This window comes from Monodon monoceros, unplaced genomic scaffold, assembly GCF_005190385.1.
Source record: "Monodon monoceros isolate NGI ecotype Baffin Bay Population unplaced genomic scaffold, NGI_Narwhal_1 Super_Scaffold_3, whole genome shotgun sequence".
NCBI classification, from domain to species: Eukaryota; Metazoa; Chordata; class Mammalia; order Artiodactyla; family Monodontidae; genus Monodon; species Monodon monoceros.
The window spans coordinates 76,744,177-76,764,525 of NW_021703780.1; the positions used below are offsets into that span (position 1 = coordinate 76,744,177).

At 40.8% G+C, this 20,349-nt stretch overlaps 1 protein-coding gene across 1 annotated transcript; it reads right to left on the reverse strand.

The window, feature by feature from the left end:
• Positions 1 to 32: 32 nt before the first annotated feature.
• Positions 33 to 20,343, reverse strand: THOC7 (THO complex 7). The gene is made up of 8 exons (XM_029241629.1): positions 20,291 to 20,343; positions 6,911 to 7,028; positions 5,813 to 5,940; positions 5,431 to 5,517; positions 1,980 to 2,037; positions 1,162 to 1,228; positions 1,006 to 1,075; positions 33 to 294 (listed from the first exon to the last, which is right to left on the reverse strand). The coding sequence occupies exons 1-8, from the start codon at positions 20,307 to 20,309 to the stop codon at positions 227 to 229; spliced, it is 615 nt and encodes a 204-aa protein (XP_029097462.1). The 5' UTR covers positions 20,310 to 20,343; the 3' UTR covers positions 33 to 226.
• Positions 20,344 to 20,349: the final 6 nt, after the last annotated feature.

A 20,349-nucleotide genomic window follows, 5' to 3' on the forward strand; every position in this document is an offset into this window, starting at 1 on the left:
AAAAAAAAAAAAAAAAAAAAAAAAAAAGGCATTTCAATAAAAACGAATATATAATGAAGTCATCTCCCTTTGTGTGAAGAAATATGAATGAACTGTGAATTAAAATTTAACAGCAACGTAGTTCACTGCCAAAACTTTATATGTCTCAAGAGCACAACCAATTCTGAACACACTAAGATCATGTTGCTACTTCAGTATTCTTGGGAATGGCGAGTGATTGGCGGGTCTACGGTTTAGGATCAGTTTCCATGCTTGTTTCTTGAGCTTCTTCCACCTCTGAGAGCTTTTCATCATCTGCAGTTGAGAAGGAAACATAAAACTTTAATCAAATTTGCTCAAATTATATGTTTAATGAATACGTGAAAACACTTTTATCCTTTATTAGCGAATATATTTAAACCAAAAACGGCAAAATGGCAGCCTATGACTGTAACTGACCCACACAAGTGGGTTTGGTTTTAAAAGTCTTGTTTTGGTTCTTGTTATTAGTTGAATCAAAATGCAAATTTTATGTGATAGACTTCAGCTAAAAAAAAAAAAAATCTAGGTCTTAGGCTTTTTTGCAAACAATCAGAAGATCAGGTTACATAAAAATTGGCTTTAGTCAATACAAAGAGCAAGTCCCCGGGTCCCCAAAGCACCTAGTTCATTGAGAATGCAAATGTGTTTATGCATTGATTATTTCATTCACTTATTGCCTGCCTGGGTCCTGAATTGTTACTTTATAGCAATATACTACAGTAAACCAAGAACAATTCCAAGTCTATCATGCTTAAATTTCTCTTAATTTACAAACCACTAGACAGGTATTCAAATCGTACATATTCAGGCTTTTCTGCATATAATCAGAAAGATGAACAACATGAGTACCTTCTAATGTCATCCAGCTACACTCCTGTTCTGAAACTGAAGGTGCACTCTCTTTAAAATGTATATTTTAGAAGACATGCCTCTGATCATTTAAAAATCTTCATAGACATTCATTTTGTGACTCTTGTTACTTACTTTCCAGTGTTTGCTGAAGTTCGTGGATGGTACTAAGAAGAACGTGAAACTGTTTCCTTCTCAATTCTAGCTGTGTTAATAAGAAAAAAAATTAATACACATTGATCTATAAACCTATACAGAACACAAAGGCTAACATATACCACATGCAAATACCTTATCTTCAACACTTTCTTTAATATGTGAAAGATGCTCTAATTCTTTTCCCAGAGCCTCTAGTTCCCTGAAAAAAATAAAATAGTGTTATATTTTGCTAATTGGGGGAAGAGAATTCATAATTAATATCTAACTTTTTAGTTAGTAAATAGTATTTATTTTAAAAATAAAAGATAAGAAGTTATAATACTCCATTATGATGAGACTTTTAAAACTAAGGGTGATTTCTTCTAAATATGCACTAATTTTCATTAAAATTAAGTTTTAGATAACTTTTAAAGTATAGAAAAACTTGATAATAGGATATCAAACCCCAAGAGTTGGTAACTTTTAACATTTTGTCATAATTATTTCAAGTCTTTTTTTTTTTTTTGGTAAATTGCAGGTTAACTTGAAATACCCTTTGAACTTTACCCCTAGTCCTCTGAACGAGGCCTTTTTCTCCTCCTCTACTCCCCATTCAGGTAATCACTATATCATTCTAATCCTTTTTTATACATATATTTGTATCTCTAAATAACATACAGTATAAGTATATAATACTTGGGGGGCCCTAACTTTTATAAATGGTTATTATTCTGTATGTATTTCCGAAACTTAGGAATAATTTAAAATTCATTGTATATGTCTTCTGTTTTTCTTTCACTAATTGTTTTTGAGATTTGCGTTTAAAAAGTGTTTATCTAGTTAATTCTTTTTATTGAAGATCGGACTCCTCCTTTTGATGATGTACTCCCACAAAAATGGAATGCATAGACTAGTATGTAAACATTTATGGATAAAGATTAGTTTCTTTCAGAGTAAAACTCTGAACTTACTTTAATGTCTCATGCCTGTCTGGATGACGCTGGATCACTTTTGCCAATGCATCATATTCTGAAAGATATAAAAATGTTTACTAAAATAAGGTTTTTTGAACCTTGTTATCAAACCAAAATGTCTAACATCACAGAGCTCTCCTAATCACTTTCTTAGTACATAAAGAAGTGGAAACACTGAAGGATGGACAGAGTATCGTCAGTTTCTCTTGATTCAATTATAATTTCAAGGATACATGACTTCAAAAGTATTCCAAACAAGGATTTTACCTCCACTCTGTTTTTCCATTTACCCATGCCTGGGCAGAATACAAGAGGCTAGCATAAACGTAAGTGAACTTAAGTCATTATTGATCATCAAGTGAACTGATTCTGAAGAGGATCTTATTCCCTATTTGCCCATCAAATAGAAGATCAGCAAGGTGTATATATCTGTATATCTCCTACCATTAATTTCAGATCTTAGACAACAGAAAATTATACTTCTCACTCACTTCAAAGGTAAAGATCTCATAAACATAGAAATGATTTATAGTTCATGAATTTTGTTTCTGCTCCACTGAGAACTCCAAGATAAGTCATGTATCTCCTGTTAAGTTTTCCTATGAAATGATATGTGGCACATTTATTTAAAAGTCTCTTTAATCAATAAAAATACTGTAAATTGACATTAATTCTTAAGTAAGTTGGTATATCCTACTCTAAATTGGCCACTGCAACCTGACCACATGCATTTTAGACTGAATTCAAAAAACACCCTTTAAAAATAAGGAATTAGGGGCTTCCCTGGTGGCACAGTCGTTGAGAGTCCGCCTGCCGATGCAGGGGACGTGGGTTCGTGCCCCCGTCCGGGAAGGTCCCACATGCCGCGGAGTGGCTGGGCCCGTGAGCCATGGCCGCTGAGCCTGCGTGTCCGCGGCCTGTGCTCCGCAACGGGAGAGGCCACAACAGTGAGAGGCCCGCATACCGCAAAAATAAATAAATAAAAATAAGGAATTAGGAATTAAATATCATCTTAATTAGCTCATTAAAAAGTAAAATTCAAGAGTCATGTACCACAGGGCTTCCCTGGTGGCGCAGTGGTTGAAAATCTGCCTGCCAATGCAGGGGACATGGGTTCGAGCCCTGGTTTGGGGAGATCCCACGTGCCGTGGAGCAACTGGGCCCATGAGCCACAGCTGCTGAGCCTGCGCGTCTGGAAGCCTGTGCTCCGCAGCAGGAGAGGCCGCAATAGTGAGAGGCCCACGCACCGCAATGAAGAGTGGCCCCCGCTTGCCACAACTAGAGAAAGCCCTCGCACAGAAACGAAGACCCAACACAGCCAAAAGAAAAAAGAGTCATGTACCACAATGTTCATTGCAGCTCTATTTACAGTAGCCAGGATATGGAAGCAACCTAAGTGTCCATCGACAGATGAATGGATAAAGAAGATGTGGCACATATGGAATATTACTCAGCCATAAAAAGAAATAAAATTGAGTTATTTGTAGTGAGGTGGATGGCCCTAGAGTAGTAGTGAGGTGTAGTGAGGTGGATGGCCCTAGAGTCTGTCATACAGAGTGAAGTAAGAAAGAGAAAAACAAATACCGTATGCTAGCACATATATATGGAATCTAAAAAAAAAAAGGTTCTGAAAAACCTAGGGTCAGGACAGGAATAAAGAGGCAGACGTAGAGAATGGATTCAAGGACACGGGGAGGGGGAAGGGTAAGCTGGGACGAAGTGAGAGACTGGCATGGACATATATACACTACCAAATGTAAAATACATAGCTAGTGGGAAACAGCCACATAGCACAGGGAGATCAGCTCAGTGCTTTGTGACCACATAGAGGGGTGGGATAGGGAGGGCGGGAGGCAGATGCAAGTTGGAGGAGATATGGGGATATATGTATATGTATAGCTGATTCACTTGGTCATAAAGCAGAAACTAACACACCATTATAAAGCAGTTATACTCCAATAAAGATGTTAAAGAAAAAATAAACTTAAAAAATGCAAAAAAAAAGTAAAATTCACTGTTTTGTCAATCAGTGTATTAATTCGATATAAGTGTGAATTTTTTTTTTTTTTTTTTTTTTGCGGTACACGAGCCTCTCACTGTTGTGGCCTCTCCCGTTGCGGAGCACAGGCTCCGGACACGCAGGCTCAGCGGCCATGGCTCACGGGCCCAGCCGCTCCGCGGCATGTGGGATCTTCCCAGACCCGGGCACGAACCCGTGTCCTCTGCATCGGCAGGCGGACTCTCAACCACTGCGCCACCAGAGAAGTCCATAAGTGTGATTTTTAATAAAAAATTTTTTGGATTACAGTGTAAAAAAAAGAAAAAAAACCACAAAAGAACCCTAAGTCATAAAACCCCCACAACTCCAAAATAACCATTAACATTTTCTATATCCTTCTAGTTTTTTTTTTTTGCGGTACGCGGGCCTCTCACTGTTGTGGCCTCTCCCGTTGCGAAGCACAGGCTCCAGACGCGCAGGCTCAGCGGCCATGGCCCACGGGCCTAGCCGCTGCGCGGCATGTGGGATCTTCCCGGACCAGGGCACAAACCGTGTCCCCTGCATCGGCTGGTGGACTCTCAACCACTGCGCCACGAGGGAAGCCTGATATCCTTCTAGTTTTGCATTTATATGTCACAATTGTGACTACACATTATATTTTTTATCTTTCTTTCAATTTACATTATAGGAGGAACAATGCCCCTGCCATTAAAATTATTTTGAAATAGTTGTTATAGACTAAAATAAGACAGACGCTAAATAAAAACAAGAGATCAGAACAAAGCTAAGCTTTATCCTCTTATTAGAAATTTAGGCAGCTTGTAAATGTTTGCTTGCATTGTGCTTAATAGTGGCACAGTGGTTACGAATCCGCCTGCCAATGTAGGAGACACGGGTTCGAGCCCTGGTCCGGGAAGATCCCACATGCCGTGGTGCACCACAACCCCCGTGTGCCTAGAGCCCGTGCTACGCAACAAGAGAAGCCACCGCAAGGAGAAGCCCAGGCGCAGCAGCAAAGACCCAATGCAGCCATAAATAAATTTATATATAAAAAAAAATTCACGGGCTTAAATTCTTTTCTGTTTTTTGAAAGTAGTTCCATTAAACAAACAAAAAAACAACAAACAAAACCCTAAATAAATTACCTTTGCTCATTAACCGTAACACTATTTAAGCAAAGGGATCTGAGTACAGTAAAAAGAAAAAAACAAAAGAAATACTTGTTTAATCAATACAGTCCAACAACAACAAAATTTTTTTTCAGCATTACCTTCCTTCTCTGCTATTTTAAAGAATAATATAGTTTTAAAGAATTAAGTTTGACTCATAATTCTTTTTTATAATTCAGGTTGATTCTAGCTGAAGGTTTTCCCTCACAATGTTAAAAACTGCATGAAAATACTAGTCAGTAAGAAAGTATTTGCACACTAAATCCCACAAAACCCTTACCTTGGCGATTTTTTCGTATTCGTTTTGCTTGAAGAATTTGCTTTTTGCACTCAGCAATTTTTTCATGTGCTCCAGCAATGCTACATTCTATATAAAAGGTTTTTTTTTTAAAGATAGTTATAACAACATGTATAATCTCCACCCATTTTCAATTTTAAAATATGTTTTTAAATTAAGTTTCATTGCTAATAAAATAGATGCTGGCATTTAAAAAATAGCTGTAACTCAAAGTATTACATATCATTTTAGAAAACATTCTTTCAATTAATGTTGTTATTGTTATTATTTTACCACTAACCAAAGAAAAATGTTAGCAGATATTATTTCCCTTAGACCATAAAAATTACAATTACAGATAGAAACAACAATTAAGCTTCCTTACCTATTTCTTTGTAAATTTTTTCATAATTTTCCATTTCTCTGAGATTCATATCATATACCAGCAAAGTTTTGCCCATTGAAAATTCACATTGGGACAGTGTGCTCAGCATACGTTGGTACTGGCTGTATCTAACAAAAAAAAGAGAGAAAAAGAAAAAAGATTTTTGTGGATTTCCAGTTGAAGTATTATAATGCAGGCACAGATTTGCCAAGTAAATTATACCAAGTTCTGAGAGAATAATTTTCTTTGTTTAAAAAAAAATTAGAATATCTGTCCCTTATGTTTTCTTTTTCCAAATGTGGTTTAGTTGAATATATAAACTGTATCAGTTACAAATGCAAAGACGGGACTGTAGATCTTAGCAATATAAGCTTAATTCAAACAACTATTTGTTGAATTTTGTTTAAAATCCTTTTTAAAATGTTTTAAGATGGTTTTTATCTTCACAATTCTGTTCTCATAATTTTTTCACTCTATACAATTATTTATGTGAAAAGCTAGTTCAAATGATGAAAAAAATTAAGTTAAAAAAATTATCAAAAATATAAAACCTTGCCGCAACTTTTATTAGTATGTTAAAAAAAGAAAATTTCATTTAGATATTTTCTTACTAAACACTCCTCTGCTTTTAAAAGTGACCAAAGTAATAAGTCTGAATTTCACCTTCATTTCTTACCACTATGCCTTCTGCACATTTTTTTTTTTTTTCTTCAGTACGCAGGCCTCTCACGGTTGTGGCCTCTCCCGCTGCGGAGCACAGGCTCCAGATGCACAGGCTCAGCAGCCATGGCTCACGGGCCTAGCCGCTCCGCGGCATGTGGGATCTTCCCGGACTGGGGCACGAACCCGTGTCCCCTGCATCGGCAGGCGGACTCTCAACCACTGCGCCACCAGGGAAGCCCGTTCTGCACATTTTAATAAACATAAAGCAGGCCTCTGAAGAGAAGGCCAGAAAAGTCTACTCTGGATTAACAGAGTTGACTCCATTGGACATTTAAGGTGAGTGAAAATCAGAAATATTAACAGGACTGTATATATGGTCTAAAAAAAAAAATCACACCAGGACATTAGTATAGAAACAACAGCAAAATGAAATACCCCTCTTCCTGGGATCCAGAGTTGCACCATTTAATGAAACTTTTCACTAGCAGATTAATTCTCCGATCATCTCCAGCACCATCTCCATCAATTAGGAGACGCTTCCGTATGACTTCGTCTGGAGGAAAGAACAATGTGAATTAAAATGACTGTCTGGCTCTTGTTAACTTTCGGGGAAAATAACCAATACCATTACTTATTAATTAGTCCAAAAGAAAATTATTGAAATGTAAATGTACTTAATGCCACTGTACATTTAAAATTGTTAAATTTTGTTAGGTTTTACTATCATATATATATATGGAAAGTTATTAAGTGTTCGTGTCAGGCACTGTTTTAGGGGCTAGGGTTATAGCAGAAAAAAGCCTTGCCCTCACAGAACTGGCATTCTACAACCGGATTGTTGAGTAGAAATAATTTTCGGGTACTACCAGGGAAATAAACCAATAATTCTCGGAGAACTTTTTTTGAAAATCCTGTTCAGACAGAAGGAAGTCTAAAGCATTCATGTCTCTGACTAGTGTGAGGTACTGGTAAAAGGGAAACAAAGAAAAGAAGATTTAAAAGATGTAGTGGCAGAATAGGAAAAGAGAATGAGATGGGTCAGAGAAAAAGGAATAGTTTTTTTTTTTTTTTTTTTTTTTGCGGTACGCGGGCCTCTCAGTGTTGGGGCCTCTCCCGTTGCGGAGCACAGGCTCCGGACGCGCAGGCTCAGCGGCCATGGCTCACGGGCCCAGCCGCTCCGCGGCACGTGCGATCATCCCAGACCGGGGCACGAACCCGTGTCCCCTGCATCGGCAGGAGGACTCTCAACCACTGCGCCACCAGGGAAGCCCTGTTGTTTTTTTTTTAAGGGTAATTTAAAAAATAAATTTATTTTATTTATTCATTTTTGGCTGCGTTGGGTCTTCGTTGCTGCACAAGGGCTTTCTCTAGCTGTGGCGAGCGCGGGCTACTCTTGGTTGCAGCGCGCGAGCTTCTCATTGCGGTGGCTTCTTTTGCTGCGGAGCACAGGCTCTAGGCGTGCGGGCTTCAGTACTTATGGCACACGGGCTCAGTAGTTGTGGCTCACGGGCTATAGAGCGCAGGCTCAGTAGTTGTTGCGCACGGGCTTAGGTGCTCGGTGGCATGTGGGATCTTCCCGGTCCAGGGCTCTGAACCCATGTCCCCTGCATTGGCAGGCAGATTCTTAACCACTGCACCACCAGGGAAGTCCCCAAAAAAGTGTAATTTAGTTATTATATCTGTAATGTTTCTTTCCCCGTGAGGACTTTTTTTTTTTAATAAGTCTGTCTCACTTTTGTTCCAAGGAAAAGAAAAAAGAGCAAAAGGAACAGAAAAGCCGTGCAGATGATAATGATGAGTAACAGGTGGGGCCCCAAAGGGTCTGCCTGGCAGCCCGGACCTAGTGTTCTTCCTGGACAAGATAATGCTGGATCATAACAAGAGAAACGCAAAATGATACCACAATAAGGTATCACTTTAATCTATCATATTGGCAAAGATCAAAGACCTGATAATCAGTGATGGCAAAGGTGTTGAGAAATCGCACTTACGCACACTGATGGAATGCAAACTGGTACACTCTTTGCAGGGCAGCTGGCCAATAATACAATATTCAAAACGCACATACCTTTCTGACCCCATTATTCCAGTTCTAGGAATTCATCCTATAGATACATGTGCACCCATGCACAAAGATAAATGTAAAGGGACGTTCTTAACAGTGCTGCTTGTGGTAGAAAGATTGCAAACCTAAACATTCACCAGTAAGAGACTGGGTAAATTATGAAACATTCATTAAATGTAATAATATGCAGCCAAAAGAATAGTGTGGATGTATATACTGATATCAAAAAAATCTCCTTAGATATGTTAAATAAAATGAAAACAAAACAGGTGCAGAGAAACAGTTTGCTGCCATTTGTGTAGAAAAGGAGGAGGCCATGTGTGTATATGTGCGCCCATCACATATATGTTTGTGTATTCAGAGAATATCTTTGGAAGAATCCACAAGAAACTGGTAACAGTGGCTGTTTCTGGTGAGAGGGATTACAGATACAGGATGAGAAGGGATTTAATTTTTAAATGACTTTGTAGGATTTCTTTGTTTTCTTACCATGTGCGTGAATCTAAAAAAAATAATTTTTAAAGTGTGAATAATTCCTGGAGAGCCTGCAGGATGAATACAGAAAAATCTTTAAACAATAGTTCCTGTGTGTAGGCAGAAGTATTTCTGAGTGCAGGTGCAACAGAGATAAACTTTGGAAGGCAGATGGCTCCAGTTTTAAAATCTATTCTGTGACATCAGATAAACATTTTTAGAATTAGGTATTGTTCTCAGAGTCATGGCTTTGACAGATGGCTCAAGCTACAGATTCATCAAGTGTTTTAATTTTACACTTTAAAATATAAACTAATGCTTTCCGTATTTAACCACCAACAATGTTATTTGAGGAGACTAAGGACAAATCACAGTCCCTGAAGAGATTAAAATGCAGAAAATGAAATTGACTTTCTAAAATCACAAATGTTTTAACTTTGTTAAAAGTAAACATTCAGTGGGTGAGCAATGCAGTGGTCAACTGAGGCTGTTTAGTTTCTTTTTGATCTTCTTATCTCTAATCTTCCAAGCCCCCAAGAAACCCCATCTTCCTCTCAGATACCCAGGCACCCTACTTTATTGAGGACCAGGGATTTCAAATGTAAATGAATTCAGGGAATAGGGAGTAAGGAAAATGAGGAGTAAGTACCTAAAGGGGTAAGCTATTACCAGAGCTGGCTCTTCAAGAGATTTGTAAAGTTCGGTGACTAACTAAAAATGTTTCAAATACATTTTGTGATCTTGTCAGCTGTATACTTAAGATCTGAGCACTTTTTATATATGTATGTCATATCCTAATTACAGAATTTTTTTTTTTTTTTTTTTTGCGATACGCGGGCCTCTCACTGTTGGGGCCTCTCCCGTTGCGGAGCACACGCGCAGGCTCAGCGGCCATGGCTCACGGTCCCAGCCGCTCCGCGGCATGCGGGATCTTCCCGGACCGGGGCATGAACCCGCGTCCCCTGCATTGGCAGGCAGATTCTCAACCACTGCGCCACCAGGGAAGCCCATAATTACAGAAAATTTTGAAAAATGTTTAAAGCATTGTACAGGCCAAATAAACTTGGGAAAAAGGTTTGTCAGGGCTCACCCTATGTCTTGTTCATTCTGTTTGCTCTCCAGCCTCTCACACTGTGTCTTTACATTTCTGATGCTCAATAAAGATTTTTAAATTGGATTTGTGGTTCCTGCCTGGGACCATCTGCCCTCCAAAGAGTTTGTCTCAATAAAACACTAACAAGGACTAGCAGCAACCATCTTATTTTCAGGTCCATAGCAGAGATTTCCCTTCTTGTACAAAAGACACAAATATTTGATCAATGAGCAGATGTGTCCGCAGGTACCGGACTAAGTTCTGAGGACATGAAGTAAAGACCTGAGCTCCTTCACTCTAGTTGGAGAAGTAACACCCATATGAATACACACACACACACACACACACACACACACACACACACACACACACGAAGCTGGGATTGTTAAATGAGTGACACACACAGCAGGAGATTAAGAGGAGAGCTTCCTTTAGCTTGGGGGGAACAGGGAAAGAGGATTTTGAGCTGCTCTTTTGATACTTGAAAACCATCAGTCAAAAAAGCCGAAAGGCATTTTAACAGTATCTATTGAAATTTCAAATAATATGGCCTCTTTGACCCAAAAATCCTAGATATACTTGCCTATATGCAATATGACATGTTCATCAACAGGGGGTTAGATAAATTTCAACATAAGAATAAGATGGAATACTAAGAAGCGATAAAAAACAAAGAATGAGGAAACATCTGTGTACTGGGAGAGAGAGAGACCACTTAATACAACTTGTTAAAAGTGTAAGGTGAAGAATCATATTTATGGCATGCTTCTTTTCATATAAAAATGGGGGGAAATAAGAATATATATTCATGTGTTTATATTCACATAGATATCCTGGAATGCTATACAAGAAGCTAATAAAAGGGGTTACCAAGGAATTGGGGCAGTATCAGTTGGGGAGCTGGAGGACAGGCTGGAAGATGGGGAAATATTTTTTATATTATTTGATTTTTGAACCATATAGGTACTCAAAGTCTGTTAGCTGTTGTTTGAAAAAGAAAGCAAGCTATAATTGTGGTGATGGTATCATAGGTGTTTGTATATGCCCAAACGCATCAAATTGTACACAATACGCGTAGTTCTTTGTGTATCAATTATACCTCAATAGAAGTGTTAGAAACAAAGAAAGCAAGCTAAAGTTGTTTCCCTACTCCCCATCCCCACCCCCAGCAGGCAGGGAGAAAGCTGTGAGCTAAGGCAGAGGTGTGGAATGCAAGGCTGGATCTGGCTGTGAGTACTCTAGGACAATAGGGAGGCTGGATGTGTGTGAAGACAGATATCATCATCGAGACCCAAGTTCATAAAGGCAGTTAGAGGTCAGATTATGGGAGTCCACACTAGTAAATGCCATCCTGGTAGACTTGGACCTTCCTGGTAGGCAACAAGTTGGAGTTGCTGAAGATTCATGGCTGGACTTTCTAGGAGGATCAAGTTGAGGGCAGAGTGTACAAAATGGAACGCAGCTGTGAAGCACCTAGGAGGCTACCAAAGCATAGGCAGTAGGAGCTAAAATGCCATGAATTAAAGCAGAGATTAGAATCGCAGGTCCCGGAAGGCAAATTACGAAAGGCAGGGGCCAGGGCCAACACTGGCCAGCACAGCACGAGGAGGAGTGCAGTCTGATGAGTTCTGGTGAGGGGGGATTCGCTGTCCAGGCATTCACGGGTCTTTCTCCTACTTCAGTCCTATCCCTCTTTTGTCTACAGAGCATTTCTTCACAGCCAGACCCTGGGCCAGAAGTCAAAACCTGGGTCCAACGTTCTGGTTAGTCCACAGTGTTTACTTTGTGTTTGTGACCAACTTTTAACTTCACCTCTAAAAATGGGAATAAAACTATCCACTTCATAGGACTGCTGTGAAACTTTATGGAAATAAAAGTGTACAGAGGAGCATGATGCCTGTTCATTGTAGGAAAGAAAAAAAGGAAAAAAAAAGTTATTCCTATCTTCATGCTAAATTTAATTCACAATTTAATGTTAAAAAGTGAGTATATGTTGGAGATACATCTATAGATACATCTATATACCCATGTAGATATATATTAGGCATACAAAGTTTTGTCCAGTTATGATTTCTCACAAATTTGCTTGTCTCAAGCTTTGTACTGTAAGGTCAGATATTTCTAGCTTAAACCGCATAGGCAGTTGCTGCCTAGGAAATTCTCTGGGGATGAGGATGATTGAAATAACATACATAAAGTACAGAGCACAGCTCCAACAGCAACAAAATAAAACCAAAGGGTAAGCTGCCAGTTTGCAAACAGCCTCTGTTCTTTTTAAATTTAAAGATGGCCAGCTGCTGACAGTTCCCAGCGTGTATGATACCAGCATTGTTATTTTTAATCGTACCTCCTCAATTAGCTCTAGATTGAACACACCTAAACATGTTCTGTTTACTATATACATTGACTTCATAAATTGTTATCATGCTGAAACTCTCTGTAAGCAATCTGGATGCTAATATTAATCCTGGCGGGCCTTGGCCCACCTGTAAAAATGGTGAAGATGGCTTAGAAACTATTTCAGTGATGTTATCAACATCATTCCTCAGTTGTCCCAATTACTTTCTTAACTGACCACAAGGATCAAAACCATCTGGGAAAAGCCTTGAAACCAAAATACCTAACATCTGCTCTGAGAGTGGTGGTTTTCCACCTAATTTTAGGCTCGTAGGAAGATTTCCTACTGGATTCAGTTATATGTGTGCCATAATTATATCTACAAAATGTCTGCCATTCAAAAATCATTTTCAAATCAGTTATGACACATGCATGGCGACAAGCAAATATTTACTCAAAAAACTGGGATGTATTTTAGACCCTTTCCTGTCTTATATGCCACTTTCTACCTAGAAGAAATATGTCAAGAAGTCCTTTTAAAGGGTTAGATTTTAATGCCCGATTTTCCATAAACAGGCTGGAAGAAATGACTGCTTTACAGTCACTAAACCAACTCTCCATTTCCAAGCCTCTGGTTGGATGACACAGCCATCTTAGGAATTTTCTCATTTTAGTGTGGAAAGGACAATCTCTCCTAAACCCAGACTAACACGGCTTTCAAAACCCCTAATTGTTATTCCCTCAAAGTGGCTATTGAAACCTTGATTACAAAACAAGTTTTCATACCCTCTTGGAGCAAATACTGAAAAAAGGAAAGAGAAGAACAATCTGGAAGATAATGGTGGGCCAAGTTCCAAAACACTTACTTTAGGGACATGTCAAGGCTTGACAACCAGTGATAAGAGCCTGTTATGTAACTTCCTCATAGGGCTAAGCTACCGCCAAGCGTGCCTGCCCATCTGCTAGACCGCACAGCTCCCGATCTCACCTGCTTTCAAGAAATAGCAATTCTGTGATCTAACAGTGAGGATAAGCATTTCCTTTCTGAAGGCAGTTTAGCAAGAAATTCTGCAGGCACACAAGCACACCACTGGCTTTTTCTTGGTGTTCCTAAACACTCTGGATCCAAACTGAAAACCACAGGAAGGGATAACGAGATAAGATTACACAGGAAAAAACAGCTAGCTACTAGGAAACCAATGAGGCAATATGTATTTTAATTAAGAATACATATACCCTTGACCTGTCTTCTAGAAATGATTCCCACAAGTGTACAAAGACAACTATGCATATATCTCCAGTCATACTATTTGTAAGAGTAAAAAACAGAAAATAAAAAAAAATGTTTACAAGGGGCTTAATTAAAAAATATATATAACAGAATATCACAAAATAAGGTAGAAAAAGCTCCAAAAGAACTCAAAGATGTATCATTAATTATGGAAGTATAGTTCAAAAGAGCACGTAAACGTCTGTGTAAACTTTATACATGCATACCGGCACACCAACTAACATATACATAATGCTTATAATATGCTGTTATCCTGACAAGAGCCCTATAAAGTGGATATTACCCCTATTTACCAATGAAGGCACTGAAAGTTACTTGAAGGAGTAAAGCTGGGACTCAAACTCAGGAGTTTGATGCCCGAGGTGTTTTTTGCCTTTTATGGCATTTAAAAACCATTCTGGAAGGGTACACAAAAAAACACCTTACACTAATTACCTCTGGGAAGTGGGATTAGCAGTGGAAGGTGAAGAGGGGAAGGTTTTCACTTGTCGCTTGGTGCATTTCTTCTTGAATTTCCTAACGTGTATTATTTGTCTTCCTCACAGTATTGACAGTCGTTATCTGGATAGAGAGCTTATTGGTCATTTTGAGGTATTTTTCTTCACTTTTTCTGAATTAAAAATTCTCATCAGTGTTCTTTAATAAATCTATGATGTGTTAACAAGAAAAAAGAAAACTGGCTTGACTTGACCTATTAACTAGAGGAGAGACTAAGGCCATGTAAAAACAACGTGTGTGTAGATTCCTCTTAAGAGTCATCACTAGATCACCATCGCTTATGGGTTATTAAGCTGAATTACATATATCCCATTGTGTTGGATTCCTCCTGGTAAAATAACACCTAGTCCCTCCTTTCAAGGAGCTTAAAATCATTAAAACAACTTTTAAGGCCAACAATATTAAGACACAAAGAAGTCAGGTGGAAAGAATAAATAAGATGGTTTGATTCTTCCATGTAAATAGGGATCTCTTGGGAGACACTTAGGCCCAGTCTAAATAAATTGCTGATACCAAAGTAAATTACATAAACCAAAATTAAATTAAACATTAAAAAAAGAAAAGCAAAAAAATGAATGTTGAAGGCCTTTGTTTTTCTCTAGATTTATTTAAATGTTTATAGAGTATGGCCCTAATAAAGTCAAGGTTGAAACTCCAATCTTGCTTTGAGATACCTTTTATCTTGGCTAAAGAAGTATTATTTTATATTTGAACTGCTTCAGAAACCCCTGTGCTGGGACCACAGATGAGGGCAAAAAGTGGTCAAATCCACTGGCACTAGTGAAAAAAAAAGCCACGCAAACTCCTTGGCCACAAATGTCTAATTAACTTTCCGTCAGCAATTGAGATTGGAATAGCGGCAGCAGCAGACACTTAGCGTTTGTACACTCCTTTATTTGATGACCATTAACTCTTGTTTGTTTCCTTTCACTCTGAAAAGTGTCCTCGTTTGGACAATCAATTAAATGGTCACTCAACTTCGAAGTGCTTTACATATATTAATCACGCTTCATCCTTGAAAACACCCTATAAAGTATGTATTATTGTCTTCCTTTTACAGATCAGTAGTGTCACCTCTGCAGTCAGAGGAATATATACACAATTACATTATTAGAAAAGCCATAGTGCCATTCCATTATTCTGTCATATTGTTCATGGGCATGTTAAAAACCATTATTTCAAGTTTTAACAAGCATATTATCCATGCATGACACTTTCTAATTTAATAAACAACAACAACAACAACAAAAAAACGCTGTCAAAACCAACAAGCTCTATGAAATGGAGTGTACAGCCACATCCTGCTCCCACCCCCCTTCTCATCTCCCATCTGTGGCTCTGGCATATCAAGATATACACCTAATGTTCTCTGTACTGAAAAAAGTGCTTCTGAAACACTTTCTATCAGAGTACTAACACTGTTTAACACCCTTTAAATTAACACATACAAAATACAAACTGTGAACATAGTTTAAATTAACAGAAACAACATCTAAACTGTTTTCCAGTTAGCCAGAATGCTGGGGTGGCAACAGAGGAGAGTGGCTTTGCCAATAACTAGCTATATGACAGTAAGCCACTAACTTCCCAGGACTTCCACGTGTCCATCTAAAGGCAACGGAATTGGTGATAATATTTATAGTTCAGTATCTATAGGTAACAAGATAGCGTCTCTCTCCTTCCCTTTGAGGAGGGCAGTTCCTCCAATTAACCAATGTGTCCTTGTACAGGAAATAAAGAGGTTCTCCTCCAAGGGCTCCTAGTCCAATTGGATATGCAAACCCAGATGTAAGGACTACACAAAGGCACAGCACCTTGCCAGGCACTCAAACTTGGAAGAGGACATCAGCCCTCCTCTAGTCTCCAAAGACAGGTATTGGAACTTCTTCAAGACCTTCTCAGGAGGATGATAGAAATATGGAGGCCACCCACTCCTCAGTCCTCTCCACTGTCATGTCATCATCCTAATCCAAGCCTACCTTGGAGTACTTCTCGTTGGCCTCCCTGTTTCCATTCTTGCCTTCCTAGAATCCATTCTCTACACAGCAACCCAGAATGATGCAAAAGATGTATTGTATCACTAACTCTTCTGCTTGAAACCCTCCGATCACTTCCGAGTGCCCACAGAAGACAACCTGATCTCCTTTCCATGGCCTGCAAGGCTCTATTTCTCTGACCTCCTTTTGTATCCCACCCGTCCTGGTCCACCTGGATCCAGCCCCAGTGGCCTTCCCCATTTTCCTTAAACGGCGTAGAGCTTGTCTGCACCTCAGGCCTTTGCACTAGTTGTTGCCTCTATCTGGAATGCTTTCCTTGGCTCTTCACGCAGTGGACCCCTTCAGGTCTTAGCGTAAACATCACTTATCAGAGGTCACACCTGAGCACCTGATTTTAACCTAACTCTCCACAGCCCTCCCCCATTACTTTCTTATTCCATCTAGTTCATTCTCAGAACCAAATTATGCTCTTTCTCAGAAATTATCTTACTTACTTGATTGCATGCTGTTGCTTCCCTCCCCCAAGTAAGAGTCGGGTCTTCCTCTATACAGTCTACTGTTATAACCAGCACTGTGCTTGGGAGGCATGCAATAGATATTTACATTATGTATCACTCACTCCTGCTTGATTCTTACCAAAAGCTCAGCTGAGGAAAATCAAGTTTACTGAGATTACCTAAAGAAGTTGTGGCTTGTCCTTTCCTCTATGGTCTAGATAATTCTTAAAACAAAAAAAGCCCAAAAACCTTGCTCTGAAGTAAGGCAGACCAGCAGAGCTCTTCACCTAAACCACATGGTCTATCTGCTTTGGAATGCCTTTCTAAGTTGTGATTTAGCCTTCTTTGACCTAGTAAGGCATGTGCTAAGAAACAGGTTTATGATCCTCAGTGCTGAAAAGAGGTTAAGGATACGACACTGGCCTTTGTTTATGAGGACCCTAAAGAGAAGCTTATTTTTTAGTGTTTAAATTAAAAAAAAAAAATTTTTTTTTAAAAAACAACAAAAAAACCCCACTGCTTGTCCTGGGTATCTAATGTTGCCTTCCTGCTCTCATGAACACTGTATCACAGGATGGCCTAGGTCCTGCCTCTTGGTATGGACAGCTGGGGAAACAAGTCACTTGCACCTTTAATTAACGTACAGATTTGACCCCCTGATTACAAGGATCACCCCACTTCTAACTTCCTCTTCTTTTTACTAGTCTTGATCTTCTTTTGGCCTTGTTTCCTCATCCATTTATTTTAACATTTTCTCATTATAACGAGCTGCTTTAAATATTTTCTGGAATATGCCATATAAGTAAATTAAGTATTAAGGGCTAGAGCAGAAATATATATAAGGTAATATGGTTAATAGGTTAACCTACTGAAAGATCAACTGGTTAAGAGCAGAGAATATTTGATGTGAGTCCTGAAGAATAAATGGGCGGTCACCAGGCAGAAAAGGCAGGGAGTGGCAACCTGCACAGATAGAAGAGAGGGAGAAGGCACAGTCCTCATCAAAGGAAAGTGGAGGAGAGGCAAGTAAACCAACTCTTACATTTAATAGTATTTACTGAACATTAATGTATCAGATGCAGTGCAAAGCACTTCACAACTTTTACTGCATCTAATTCTCAAAACCAGCCTATGAGGTAGACTGTATTATTATCCCCATTTACAAGGAATGAAAGTAAGGCTCAAAGAGGTTAATTAACCTGCACAAGGTCAGACTGCTTTTAAGTGGCAGAGTGAGGATTCTGATGGCTTCTTTGGATGTAGGGAGCATTTGACTGCAATCAGTGCATTTCCTAGAACTCACCTTCCCTCTCCATTTCCCTTCTGACAAAACCTCTCTCTCCCCTGCCCTTGTCTACTTCAATGAATAGAGAAGTTTCCAATCAGAAACCAGGGATAGTCCTCGGCCCTTCCCCTCATATCCATTTGCTCTCCTGACATTTGACCTCATAAATTTCTCTCCCACCTGTCTACTCTGCAGTCCCTCTTGGTCCCAGCCTCTATCATCTCTCACTAGGACCAGGGCAGCTGTAGCTGAGAGACGGGATGCACAAGGGTGAAGAGGAAGAACTCTGAGCCAGATTGCTTGATGTGGAGCTCAGGCTCTATAACTTGCTACCTGTGCAACCTGGGGCAAGTTACTTCACCTCGTTGTGTCCCAGTGTCATCTGTAAAGTGGGGATAATAATTAGAACATGCTTGACATACTAACATACTATATAGATGTTAGAAAGGAGAGAGGCCACTTAACTCCTCACTTTCCCTTCCCCTCATCACATAGTAGAGTGTGGTGGTTGTTTTTGATGCAAATCTGATAACATCCCACCAATGCTAAAAAAACTTTTAATGGTTTCCCACTCCCCTCAAAAATTTCTGGCTCATAACTTTCTAACTTCTAGCCAATACTTACTATCTTTGAGTTCTTCCAATGCTTTGTGGCCTTTGCACAAGTAGTGCTCCACCTGGCATACCAATCCAACTACATCTAGTTATCCTTCAAAAAACGGGATTAAGAGTAACTTTTTCAGGGAGGCTTTCTGATCTCTGAGAATGGATAAGCAATCTTTGTTACATGCTTCTACGGTTCCGAACCTTGAACTTCCTCTGTAGTAACGTTTGCCACCGTGAAAACTAATTATCTCATGTGTTTTTCCCACCAGACTGTGACCTCAGAGGAGGAAAAGGTCTTGCCTGTTGGTTCTGGGCTGTTAAGCCCAAGGCCTAGCCCAGGTGGGATAAATATCTACTGAATAAATGAAACTGGAATGAAGCGAAGTTTTAACTGGACCTTGAAGAGACTTCACTTCATTACTCCTCATCATGATCACAAATTTGGGCCTATTACTCTTCCCCCCAGTGGCCTGGTCCTTCAAGGTGGAAACTCTGTCTACCTCCCACTCTTCAGAAATGGCCTCTCTATAGGCATCTAAGGTTACTGGCCACTCTTTCTTCAAACAGACCCTGCACCCCTAGGTCCCCCTTCCCAAATGTCAAAGGACTTCCCTACTCCTTAATTGGATACCTTCTTAGATTCTCCCTCCAGTTGCCCATCATGCTTGTCCACCTTCCCCAAGGTGTCACTCTATTTCTGCTCTCAATCTGTAGACCACCCCCTGGGCCCCTCCTTACATGGAGGGACCTCCTAAACTGTCCTCACAACTTTCCCGAAACCCAGCCCCTGCCTCTCCTCCGACTGCATTCCAGCAGACAAACCACCCTCCCCAAGACATACACACAAAGGAATCTTCTAGTGTCCTGATCTACCCTAGGTGGCCCCATCCCTATACTAGCTCCTCTTAATACCCAAGGGACAGTCCCTGGCTGTCCTCCCTACACCCCGTCCACATCTACTCTTTTTAGATACTGTCCCCAGCTCCCTCTCGCTACCCCCAAGCCAGGACTAGTTCTCAGGCCTCAGTGCGATCCACCCCATGGTCTGGGGGACCTTCCCAATCTGTCCAGAGGTCTCCTCCAGGTGTCACCCTCTGTGCGCTGACACCCCTGGTACTATTGTCCCGGGACTCCCTTCTTTCCGACTTGGCCCGAAACTCTCGGCCCATCCCCTAAGTTCCCACTCCCTTTCAGCTCTCCAAAGGTCCTCCGGACCCCCGGCTGCAAGGCCTCCACCCCTTCCTCCCCTTCGCCGCCCCTCGGGCCCCATCACCCCCACTCAATGCTCCCTCACCACATCCTCCGACAGCCTGGACCCCTTCCGGGTACCATCCGCCAGCGCGTAGCTGCCGGCCTCCCCGGGCCCCCACGTGTGCTCCCGGCCCCTCGACGATCCTCCCAGCGCACCCTCCCCACGCCCCGCGCGGCCTCGGGAGAGCGGGCCTCGGAGTTCGCGGGGCTCCGAGGGGGACGGCGAGGGCTCCGGGGAGAGGCCCAAGGGCTCGGGGGAAGCGGCCGGGAAAGCCCGGGTCTCCGAGGGGCCCGATCGGGGAGGCCAAGGGGCTCCCGGAAGCGGCGGGGGAGGCCGAGGGTCTCGGGGGAGGCGGCGGCGGGGGCCGGGGAGGCCGCGCGGCCCCGGGGAGCGGGCCGGAGCGGCAGCGAGCGGGTCTCACCGTCAGTCACGGCTCCCATGGCGTGCGCGGCGGCGGCAGCGGCGGCGGCGGCGGCGGCG

Bases quoted from the DNA above. Each gene is read 5' to 3' on its own strand.
- THOC7 (XM_029241629.1), bottom strand. The intron at 2,038-5,430 runs GTAAGGGTTTTG...TATATCTTTCAG, and splicing joins AATACGAAAAAATCGCCAAG to AATATGATGCATTGGCAAAA. The intron at 295-1,005 runs GTAAGTAACAAG...TCTCAACTGCAG, and splicing joins ACTTCAGCAAACACTGGAAA to ATGATGAAAAGCTCTCAGAG.